Source organism: Lissotriton vulgaris, chromosome 2_2 (assembly GCF_964263255.1).
Source record: "Lissotriton vulgaris chromosome 2_2, aLisVul1.2, whole genome shotgun sequence".
In the NCBI taxonomy this organism is placed as follows: Eukaryota; Metazoa; Chordata; class Amphibia; order Caudata; family Salamandridae; genus Lissotriton; species Lissotriton vulgaris.
The window spans coordinates 125,285,209-125,297,450 of record NC_141688.1 but is presented as its reverse complement, the minus strand read 5'-3'; the positions used below and the strand labels follow the sequence as shown (position 1 = coordinate 125,297,450).

The following is a 12,242-nucleotide window of genomic DNA, read 5'->3' as shown; positions in this document are numbered from 1 at the left end:
CTGGCTCAGGATTTCAGGGTTCAAACCCGAGGTGCAACACAGTATCCTCAACACACCGTTCAACGGCGACACGCTCTTCGGGGCAACTGTGGACGAGAAACTCAGCCAGCTCAAGAAAGATAATGAGACGGCAAGGTCTATGGGGGCGTTGCAGTTCAGAGGCAACAGAAGAGGCACCCCGTCACGGAGGCCCGGCGGGAGAGGTGGAAACCAACCAGGTACATCACACCAGGTTTTCCAGCAAACGCACCAGGCAGACTCACAGGGACAGCAAGGTCAGCAGAAACAGTCCTGGCAGTACCAACCAAGAGGTCAGTCCTTTCGAGGAAGAAACGGACGTGGCCAGAATAGGAGAGGGGGGCAGCAGCCCTCCTCGAAGTGACTCCACAGAACTCTGGGTGCCCAGCCACAGAAAGGACCCGGGGGGGCACCACGTACCAAGGGGTCGGGACAATCAGAACACCTACGACCACATGACACCAGTGGGAGGAAGATTGCAATTTTACCTCCAGGAATGGAGAGAAATCACATCAGACAAATGGATCCTAAACATCATCCAATTCGGGTATTGCCTGGAATTGGAGAAAAGGCCAACAAGCAGGAAACCAAGGGGAAGACCGCCAGCAGGAGACCAGCTGGCGAGGCTTCAGGAAGAAGTAAAGGAACTTCTGCAAAAACAGGCCATAGAGCGAGTCCCATTCAAGGAAAGGAACAAGGGAGTCTACTCGACGTACTTCCTGGTACCAAAGGTAGACGACAAGATGAGGCCCATCCTAGACCTGAGGTTCCTCAACAAATTCATAAGAACACAGAAATTCAAAATGACCTCCCTGCAGGAGGTGCTACCGCAACTGCAGGTCGGAGACTTCATGGTCACGATAGACCTCAAGGACGCCTACTTGCACATACCGATGAACAAAAAGCACAAACATATGCTCAGGTTCACAATCGGGGGAGGCCACTACCAGTTCACAACGCTGGCCTTCGGACTCAAATCAGCACCAAGGGTATTCACGAAGTGCCTCGCAGCAGTTGCTGCACACCTACGAAGACAGGGGATACACGTATACCCTTATCTAGACGACTGGTTGGTGAAGGCGAGTTCGTACCAAAGGTGCAAACACCACGCACAGACAGTGACGAGCACACTCATAAACCTGGGGTTCTCCGTCCATTGGGAAAAATCGTCAATGGAACCGGAGCAAGTGAAGACCTTCCTGGGGGCAGTGATCAACACCGTGCAGGCCAAGGTGTTCCCCAGCGAGAAGAGAGCAAGGGCGCTGGTCAAGGAAACTCGCCTCTACCGGAAGGGGCAAGCTCTGACAGCGAGGACGGCGAGCAAGATCATGGGGATGATGGCATCATGCATCCACCTGGTGCCGAATGTGCGGCTACACATGAGACCCATGCAGGAATGGCTCCAGGAACAGTGGTCACAGGCGTCAGGCAGTTGGGAGGATCTTGTGGTGGTGACGCACGCAGTGCAAAGGGAGATGACATGGTGGACCATGGAGAACCTAACAAGGGGAAAGCCTCTAACACCCCCAACTCCGACAGTGACCATCACCACAGACGCATCCCTGAAGGGATGGGGCGCTCACATGGAGGAGCTCAAAGTGAGAGGACTGTGGACGCCAGCAGATGCGACAAAGCATATCAATTACCTAGAATTGAAGACAATCTTCCTTGCACTGAAAGCCTTCCAGACAAGACTGTACAAGCAAAGGGTGTTACTGCAGACAGACAACACCACGGCGATGTTCTACATCAACAAGCAGGGTGGAACACAGTCAACAACGCTTTCAACACTGGCACAGGAGATATGGAGATGGGCCATCCCTCTACAGATAGACCTGCTAGCCATACACCTACCAGGGAAGGAGAACATTCAGGCAGACTGGCTGAGCAGACAGACATCGGCATCCCACGAGTGGGAGCTCAATGCTCAGGAAACGAGGTGGTTATTCAACAGGTGGGGAACGCCATCAGTGGACCTGTTTGCAACACGCCGGAATGCGAAATGCCAGTACTTCGCATCCAGACTACCCGAAAAGGGGTCCCTTGGGAATGCCCTATGGATAGATTGGTCCGGGACATTTGCCTACGCTTTTCCCCCGATACCACTGATACACCGAGTACTGAGCAAGTGCAGAGCGAGCAAGATGACCCTGATACTGGTCGCGCCACAGTGGGCGAGGCAGACATGGTACTCGCAGATCATGGAGATGTCACAGAGTGCACCCCACAGATTCGGCAGAAGAAAGGACCTGCTCTCCATGCAGAACGGAGAGGTGCTGCACCCAGAGCCAGAGACCATGAGCCTAGTAGCATGGCTCCTGAGGACATAGAGTTTGCACATTTGAGACTGCCAGAGAGCACCCTCAGGGTCCTTCGGGAGGCACGGAGGCCGAGCACACGGCGGTGCTATGTCGCAAAATGGAAAAGATACACGATGTGGTGCAAACGTGAACAACTTCACAAGAAAATGAAGAAAGACTCCACAGTGCTGCGATACCTGACACACTTGCTGGACAAAAAACTCAGTTCATCCTCCTTGAGGGTTCACTTAGCGGCTATAGTAGCCTACACAAGGGGTGAGATGGGCAGGAGCTTCTTCACATCCCAGGTTGTCAAGAGGTTCCTGGAAGGAGCGAAGAGGATCGCACCGCCCAAGCGGGTGCCACCACCAGCATGGAACCTGAACGTAGTTCTCACGGAACTCATGAAGGAGCCCTTTGAACCACTGCACAGGGCCTCCTTAAAGATGCTAACCATGAAAACAGCCTTCCTAGTTGCTATAACGTCATTACGCAGAGTAAGCGAACTACAAGCACTGACGCTACAGGAACCCTACATACAAATACATAGTGATAGGGTTGTGATGAGGACGGACCCACACTTCATGCCGAAGGTGGTCTCCAGGTTCCACATGAACCAGTCCATACAGATACCGAGTTTTTTCCAAAAACCAACCAATAGCGCTGAGCGAGCTCTGCACACCTTAGACGCCAGAAGGGCGGTCATGCATTACATTGAAAGGACAAAGGAGCACAGAAAAACGAAGCAGTTCTTTGTGTCATTCGCCAACAGTTACATGGGCAAAGCAGTAACGAAGAACACTATTGCACGATGGATAGCACAGACGATTCAGCTCTGCCACAACAGGGCAGGACAGGAACTAGACGAGGGAGTGCGTGCACACTCCACTAGGAAGAAGGGGGCCACAATAGCCTTCCTGGCTAACACGCCCATACAAGACATATGCCTGGCGGCAACATGGGCTTCAGTGCACACGTTCACAAAACACTACTGCGTGGATGTGCAGATGAACAAGGAAGCGCAAGTCGGACAAAAGGTGCTCCAGCACATATTCAGACACCAGAACTCATCTTCCACCCAGCCGCCACGGAAATGAGAAACCGCTACAAAATCTATGCACAGCATAGTGAATCCAGAAAGATTCACGCTGCAAAACGAATAGTTTCTTACCTGTCGGTGTAGTTTTGCAGCTTGATGATCTTTCTGGATTCACTAGCGAACCCACCCACCTCCGCCAGAAAGATGAGGCTGGAGAGAAAAGGGGTGGTCAAAAAAAAAAAAAAAAAAGAAGATGAAGAGATAAAATGGATTTTACATACAAGGCGGTTAAGGAAAAATCACCTACATAGAACATTGCCATCACTTCGGAAACGAAGGAAACACGAAAAAAAGAATCCGAAGATGGCGCCCAGGGATGGGAGCTTCCGCAGGAAGCATGCCGACGTCACCGGAAATACACCCAAGGAAGGGTGACGCCGACGCCCACCTGGGCCACAAAAAAAAAAAAAAAAAAAAAAAAAAGAGAGAAAAGACTACGAATCCGGACCCAACCACAAGACCGCGGAATATGCACAGCATAGTGAATCCAGAAAGATCATCAAGCTGCAAAACTACACCGACAGGTAAGAAACTATTCGTTTTAACATTAAAGAGCTCTAGCTATACCCAAAGGTCTCAAAGCGCTTTATTTGTTGTGAGATAACATTTACAAGTGGTATCTCTTTTTATATGGAAGGCTAGGTAATTCTGCTTCAAGTTTTAATTCTAATTTTTTACCATTGTGGCAATATATTAATTGAATGTTCACACATCTATACTATGTTACTGTGACGTGGTGAGCAAAATAACGATGGATTAAACCCAGATCTGTGACTGGGGGTGAATGTTTTGCCAATGTGCAACATTCCGTCCATCACCTTGTGTGTTTTGCTGTTCGCCCTTTGTGGGAAGGGTGTGCCCAGAGGTGGGTCCCGTGCTTCCTACGCCACTGGAGTCAAGCTATCCTGGCTGATGACGGCTGATAGCCAGAAACCAGTCTTAGGATGCTTGATTCCGGTTCAGGGAAAACATGGCTTGGCAGTTCGGGGTGGACTGTTCCCATGAGCCACAGGGTCAAGACTGATTTGCATATGGCCATGTCTGAACTGTGGTGGCGTGACCATCAAAATAACCATGATTAAACCCAGATCTGTGACTGGGGGTGAATGTTTGCCAACATGCAACATTCCGTCCATCACCTTGTGTGTTTTACTGTTTTTACCTTCCATAGTAGCTACTTAACATATTCATTCTTTGAAATGAAAATAAGACAAAAACAAGAGGCAGCCCACAGACAGTACTCAATCCAAACCAATTGTAAATACACACAATCAAACATATCTTGTTGACTCTTTCTCTGAAACAGACACTGCTCAATCCATACTGAATCTTCTTAAAATCAAATGACCCATTTACTGGCCATCGTCGATCAGGATCCTTTATTGTATATTTGTTCCACAGTGTACTATACATTTATGGAAGAACTGCCATATTTAATATACAGAAACTATTAAGTGTCCCCTCTAGGGGAGCCGACTGAATACTTTCTAGATCCATATTGGTACCTCCAAGACAGCAACACATTCTACGAAGTGTGCTAGGAGCAGGCATGCCAAAAACATCATAATAAAATATAATATTATAAACAAATAGTATTTATTTCAAGTGTATGACAAGTAGAGACAACAATCTCCTCATTACCTGCCTTTGTTTATTGCAACAAACAAAAAAACAAAACCAGAATCTTGGCCAAGCAAATCTAAAATCAAGAGTGCCACTCCTGCGACCTTACCAAAGAAGACAGCTCTAGCCCCAGACCTTTTCCAAAATATGCCAAATTATCAGTTGGTCTGGCAGAGTGTTTGTAAACACTATGTGTCTTTACCAAATCATAAGGCATGCCTTCTACAGGGGTCTGCAAACCCACCCAAAACAAAATAGGGTAAAACCCCCGAACCTTGGCAACAAGAGATCGAATTACCAAGTGGCCTAGCGGAACACTCGAAAGCAGTCCGTTGATGACTCAAGTAGAAAAGAAAGGCAGGCAACAGTGAAGACGACAGAATCACATGGCTAACAAAATGGGTGCCACAACTAAAATGGCTTCAGCTCATGCTAAGGCAATTATCTGCGATTTCCAGAAGAGGGTCTTTGGTTCTTCAGTCAACCGCAGGAGGGGCACGGTATCCCAGAGAAAGAACACATACACTACATGCACATTCGGTGCTGGGTGGCCCACCATTCTATCAAGATCCACACCAGTCGTCCACTGAGCCCTTTGAAAAACGGCTCATTTTCAAATCTAATGACAAACACCTTCTATCAGATAATTATAAATTCTTTCAAAAGACTGATCCCCTGATGAAAACCTTAGCACAGAGAAGGTGGGAGTCGAAGTTGGAATGAACTCTCTTGGACGAAGAATGGACAACAACTTTTCATAGAACTCGAGCATCTGTCATTAGTAGCACTGGCAAATGGGTCATGACAAAAATCACTCTGTGCTGGTATTATTCTCCAGCTCGAATGCAGGCCTAGCCCCTGTTGGAGGAAATCTGGGCTCACTGGAATGTTAACTCACCTAGTATGGAAATGCCCAAAGCCACAACACTACTTGCAGGAAGTTTTTTCAAGTATAAGTACTATATTAGTATCTGATATCCCACCGTTCAATGCATGTATCCTACTGAGTAACACTCAACACACCCACTGCGTTCAAGGCAAAGTGATCAAACTAGCCTCATGAGTAGCTAAGTAAGTTATTACAGCACTATGGATAAATAATTAGCCCCAGATATAATGAATTTGCAGACTATGGAAACTCCTGGATATGAAAACTTTAATCTAGCTTTGAGAGCAGGAAAATCAACTTTGAATAAACTGGAGACAGTGAAATCCACTTTTGTGTAAACATGGGGCAGAGAAATCCACTTTGAGTAAACATGGGTCCCGTGCATAGCTATCCTGTCCCGGGAACTCAGAGAACTCACAGACACACTCAGGAATTCAATAGTGCTCCACTTCAGACAATTTGCCACCACAGATCAGATGGCTACATTCATTTTTACATTCATTTTGATTGGTTTGCAATTATAAAGAAAGTTAAGGGGATTTAGGTTTTTTTTTCCAAATAAAAGGGTTTCAGAGTTTGGCATGGACAAGGGGGAATGCACTTAGCTTTTGAATTTCCTGAGATTGATTGAGAACCGTTGTTGCATGTAATACCTTTTTCTCATCAGTTTATAATATTTACATATAATGTTTTGCATAAAGATATTTAAATACATAAATGTGCCTTGCTTTCAGGATTTCCAGAGCCAGAGCTGACCTGGTATAAAGATGATGAAGAAATGGATCGATACTGTGGATTACCAAAGTATGAGATTTTACGTAATGGAAAGCGTCACACCCTACAGCTCTACAAGTAAGGAGGAAATGTTCTTGTTGTCTTTCTTAATAATAGGGTTGCAAGATGTTCAGTGAGGAAATGTGAAGCCAGCCTCAGTAGTATCTCTCAGTACATGTTTCTTGTATGTTGTTATTTTTATGATTTTATGGAGGGTAGGGAAGTGGACAAGTTCTCTGACTTTGGGCCTGGTGACCTGGGTTCTCATTCTGGCACCATTTTCCAATATTCTTATTTATTATTTTTTTCCAAAGAACTAACAGGCCTTTTCCAGCACACCAGGGTCCTCTCCATAAGAGGAAAGACTGTTACTACTTTTCTGCTTAGGAACATCATAGGAGCAAACATCTACAAAACAGCCATGTGACGCCAATCACACCTCTGCTGTCTTGAATCAGACTTGAGGGATGACACCCAAGTAGGGCACCCTTGGTTAAACAACTTGTTTGCCTTAAGCGTGTTTTTCTTAGGTTCTTTTCCCTCGATTCTGAGGTGATGAGCTAGCTGTTCTATTCAAATCTTACTTGCATTAAACCTAGTACTACTGGAGTGCAATCTTCATTAAAGTCATAGGAAATCCTCCTAACTGATTATGGGAGTAAGGAAGTTGAGTAGAACAAAAAATGAGTGCTGTCAAAAGAGGTCCACTGCATCTGAAAAATCTAAATTCAAACAAACTTAAATGCCACTGACAGGGCAGAAGGAATAGCGGAAATATGGGCTTCCTTATAGGAACAGTATCTGTTTTCCATACATTAGAGGCAATAGCCGGTCTGTCTACATTGACAATGCTTTTCTTCATTTGTCCTTTAAAAAAGATTTATGATTTTTTTTCTTTGCTCTGCGCTCTTGATAAGTGTGGTGTGATATACTGCGGTACAAAAGGGGGAGCATCTGAACCAATCAAACACTCACACCCAGTCAACAGATCTGGGTTTAATCCATCACCGTTCTTTAGCCCACTCTGCCACCCCAGTTCAGACATGGCCATATGCATATCAGTCTAACCCTGTGCCTCATGGGAACAGTCCAGTCCGAACTGCCAAGCCATGCCTTCCCTAGACCGGAAACATTCTTCCTAGGACCAGTTTCTGACAATACAGCCATCTTATACTGATGGGACCTAGACTCATTCTCATTTAACATTCAAGCACCACCTATGTATTTATGCGCAATAGGCTTTCTGTATACATCAATTTCTTTGCATTGCCAGCTGCCACACATGAGTGGAGCCATCATGCATATACCTTGGCTATATCATAGCTGAGGATAAAATGTCCATTACTATGGATTCCTCCTCTCCCACTCCTGTGTTAACTCCAGAACGTTTACTACAGTTGATGTGAGATTGCATCTTTGCTGCATTGTTCACCTCTGGTTACTTCCTTTGCTCGTAGGCAGTGTGGTTTAAACCATATTACAGACAATTGAAAACTAGTAGGTATCCACGTGCATGCATGACTGCCTCTATTCTCCCACTTTTCTCCTACATCCATGAGAAAGAACAACATATGCTTGTGACGACTTGGTTGAACAGTCTCTGCTGTATACAAATGACCAAACATTTTCACCAAGGCTACATTGCAATCACACATCTAACATATATCCATCAGCCAGTATCAAATGTTTAAGCATCCTATCTCTAACTTTTCTCTCTTCTGGAACAACATGTCAAATCAAGTCCTCACTCATAACAAAAATACTTCCCCATAAAGCCGCATGATAGACATACTCTTCTACATAGGGCTCCTGTGGAGTATGGCGATCCCTGTGCACAATGCACTTCAGAACGTCGGCAGGACTACAAGTTGTTTTATGAATGCAACTACAAGGCAATAGAACACAATAACATCATTTACGCAACGCAGTGGCTGTTGGTTGCAATTTCTAGTCTTTGATAGTCTGTTTAGTTTTCTTGGTGCAATTCTAAGACTGAAGGTCCACTGTCTGCTGCTGAGTTGATTAGTCGAAGAGCCAGGTTTTTAGGCCCTTCCTGAATTCCTGTAGGGTAGGGGCTGTTCGGAGGTGGAGTGGGAGGCTATTCCAGGATGTGGCAGGTGCGAGAATGTCATTGTAGCACAATCAGTGACATTCCTGTTACCACAGTAAGTATATGTGCCACGATATCAGATCGGCTCCTACCTTTAATTCTCTTCCAGCGGATCCTCATCAATAGTCATAAGCACATGAATATTCCCGCCCATGCGGTGGACCACGGAAACATATACCATGTATGTGGAACCATATATGTAGCTCTATAGATATATAAAAAACACTCAATGCAGCCTTCCATAGCTATGCTGAGCAATGTTGTAAGCAATTCCCTTGTATATAAATACATTTGAATAAAGCATTGAGAAAGAAAGCATTTGAAAACTGCTTTAATATACAGCAGAAATCACAATCTTGCAAGGAAGAATGAAAAACATTGTCAGCACATAGGCTGTATTGCTGAAACATCAGTGTAGAAAGCTGAAAAGCTAACCCACAGAAACACACAGAATAAACTGGCACCGTACCTTTAAGGCAGCCATGACCCCTAGGTTCTCATCATGCCTCAGGGGTGATACATCTGAAAGAGACACGTTAGTGATAGATTCCTTACCTTAGAATATCCCCAGGCGTCAGACTGGATCCGGAAACTTTTGCGTAGCAGTACCCTTGCACGTCGGTAGGCGTCGTCTGCGGCTCCGCGTCCGTCGTCGGCGTCGTGGGCGCCGTGATGACGTCGTCGGAGTACTTAGACGCTGCCTCCGCGTGCTAACGTCAGTTCTTCTTTTTTCCGCGCCAGCCAGTGCAGATCTGGAAAAAGCAGTAACCCAGTCAATTTTTGACTAACTTTTTTGAGATCATTTTTGATCCTTCTCGAAGTCTTGCGACTCCGATCGGTGCCGTAGGGATGCCTGGTTTCAAGCATTGTGACGATTGCGACCGCACCATGTCGGTCACGGATCCTCACCGCCTGTGCCTAACTTGTCTAGGCGTCGACCACGACAACGAGGCCCACCCCGACTGTCGGGCCCTCTCGAGGAAAGCCAGGCGGGAGCGGTCCTGCAGGCGGCTCGAACTCTGGCAGTCGGCCCCGCGCCGAGTGAGGTCCCGGTCCCAGTCCCACGGGAGGTCGAGGGACAGGTCGCGGGGACGGAGCCGGCACAGCTCCGGGAGTCGGCACCACTCCTCCGGGTCCAAGTCGTCAGGTAAGAAGCACAAGAAGTCGAAGAGACATCATCGCTCTTCTGACTCCCCCCGCCGCTCGCGCGATGCGGCCGGAGGTTCGGGTGACACCGCCCACGCGGCTCCTTCGGAGTCGCGGGCGTCGGTCCCGCCCCACACCCTCCGGTCCCTGGGCAGGACGCAACGCCGGAGGAGATTGAGCGCTTCCTCATGGCCATGAGGTCCCTTTCTCCTCCGACGGGCTCCGCACCGCCTTCGGGCCCAGTGGACCCGTCTAGGGGCCCTAGTGGGTCGGGGGCTTTAACCCCGACGCCGGTGGGTGCTTCGGCCCCAACGCCGCCGGGGCCTCGGGCCCGGCGCCGCAGTGCCCCACGATCGCGACACCGCCGGTGCCTTCGGGCCCGGCGCTGCAGAGTACAGCGGCTCCGGCGCCGCCGGCGCCTTCGGGCCCGGTGCCGCAGGACGCCGCTGGGCCTTCCTCGGGCTCTGGATCGTCACCGGTGGACCTTACGACCCCCCCGGCGTCGGTCCGTCAGGTGTCACCTCCGGCTCCGTCCTCGGGCGGCGCCTCCCCCGATACCTCCCTTGCTTCGGTTCCGACGTTGGAGCGCCACACCCGACGCCGTTTGGAGATCTCCACTTTTACGAACCGAACCCATTCAATTACAACCCTGAGTCTCAGGAGATGGGTGAAGAGGAGGATTGGGAGGGGTCTGAGGACCCTCTGACCAAGCAGTGTCAGTCTCATGAGGACTAGGCACGAGACCTTGGGGAGGCCAGTGGCCTGGACACCTCTCCAGACACTGGTTTTGTCTCTCCTCCTACCGTGGCTTCGGAGGAGGGGGCTACCTATGGTGTGGTGTTGACGAGGGATGCCAAGGCCTTGGGCCTTGAGCTCCCCGTCGCGGCCGTGAGGACTAACCTCCTCACAGAGGTCCTTAAACCGCAGTCATGCTCGGCTGAGCCTCTGCTGCCCTTTAATGAGGCCTTGACCGACGTTCTTTTGGGCACTTGGTCCAGGCCCGCTACGGGTTCGCCCGTAGATAGGAACGTGGCAGACGCCACCGCCCGGCTCCGGGCGACCCATGTTTCCTGTCCTCCCACCCCACCCCCGAGAGTCTGGTCATCCAGGCCTCTAATTCCCAGACCGTATTCCCGACGGCTCCGCCGGACAGGGAATCCAAGAGATATGAGAATTATGGTAAAAAGATATTCTCCTCCCTTAGTTTGGGACTGAGGTCTTCCAACACTGCATGCCTCTTGGGCCGCTACACCCACTCTCTGTGGGAGACGGTGGCGGAGGTGCTGCCAGAGTGCCCTTGTGAAGGGCCGGGATGCAGCCAAGTATTCGATCAGGTGTGGGCTGGATACCACCGACTCGCTAGGCAGAGCGATGGCTACGACGGTGGCGGTGAGACGCCACGCCTGGCTGAGATCCGCCAATTTTTCGGCAGATGTCCAGAACACTCTGATGTACATGCCATTCGATGGCCGTCGCCTCTTTGGCGACAAGGCAGACCACGCGCTTGAGCGCTTTAAGGACTCCAGGGCTACGGCCAAGTCCTTGGGCCTCTCGGCCCTGCGCTAGCAAACGGGTGCCTTCCGCTCCTTTCGTGGCCAAGGAAGGGGTGTCCCCACACGTGCCGCCAGCCACTCGCCGCAGACTACCATCCAGCGCGGCGGCGGCCGTGGAAACCGCCGGCGGAGGCGGTCGGGGAAACAGGCGAGGTCAGTCCACACCTTCCCCCGCAGCATCTGCCTCTAAACCCTCCTAGTCCGTGCTTTTCGGCCCATGTGACGCCAGTGGGAGTCAGGGTTCGCCATCACCACTCTCACTGGCGCACTGTCACTTCGGACAGGTGGGTGCTGCAGATCGTCCGAAGGGGCTACTCCCTCCCCTTCGAGACGACTCCTCAAGCCATGCCACCGCAACACCACCTTGTATCGGGGGATCACTTGCGGCTCCTGCAGGAGGAAGTTTCGGCCCTCTTGGCCAAGGGGGCCATCGAGCGCGTTCCTGGGCCAGAAGTAGAACGTGGTTGCTACTCCCACTACTTTCTGGTACCCAAGAAGGGCAAAGGGGGCCTACGCCCTATCTTGGATCTGAGGAACATCAACGGCTTCCTCCGGAAGGAGAAGTTCAAAATGCAGACTCTGGCTCAGGTCTTAGCTGCCCTAGACCCAGGAGACTGGATGGTAGCATTGGACTTGCAGGACGCATATTTCCACATCCCGGTCCTGCCGGCCCATCGGCGTTACCTGCGGTTCACGGTTGGCCACGAGCACTTTCAGTTTACCGTGCTCC

The 12,242-nt window shown here is 49.6% G+C and overlaps 1 protein-coding gene across 2 annotated transcripts in view; it reads left to right on the top strand.

Moving 5' to 3' along the window:
• ALPK3 (alpha kinase 3) overlaps nt 1–12,242 on the top strand; it is a 1,258,466-nt gene that overhangs the window by 359,138 nt on the left and 887,086 nt on the right. For both annotated transcript variants that reach the window (XM_086959428.1, XM_086959429.1), the window contains one exon: nt 6,664–6,781. In XM_086959428.1, the coding sequence (XP_086815554.1) occupies nt 6,664–6,781 (118 nt within the window). The remainder of the gene's footprint in view (nt 1–6,663; nt 6,782–12,242) is intronic.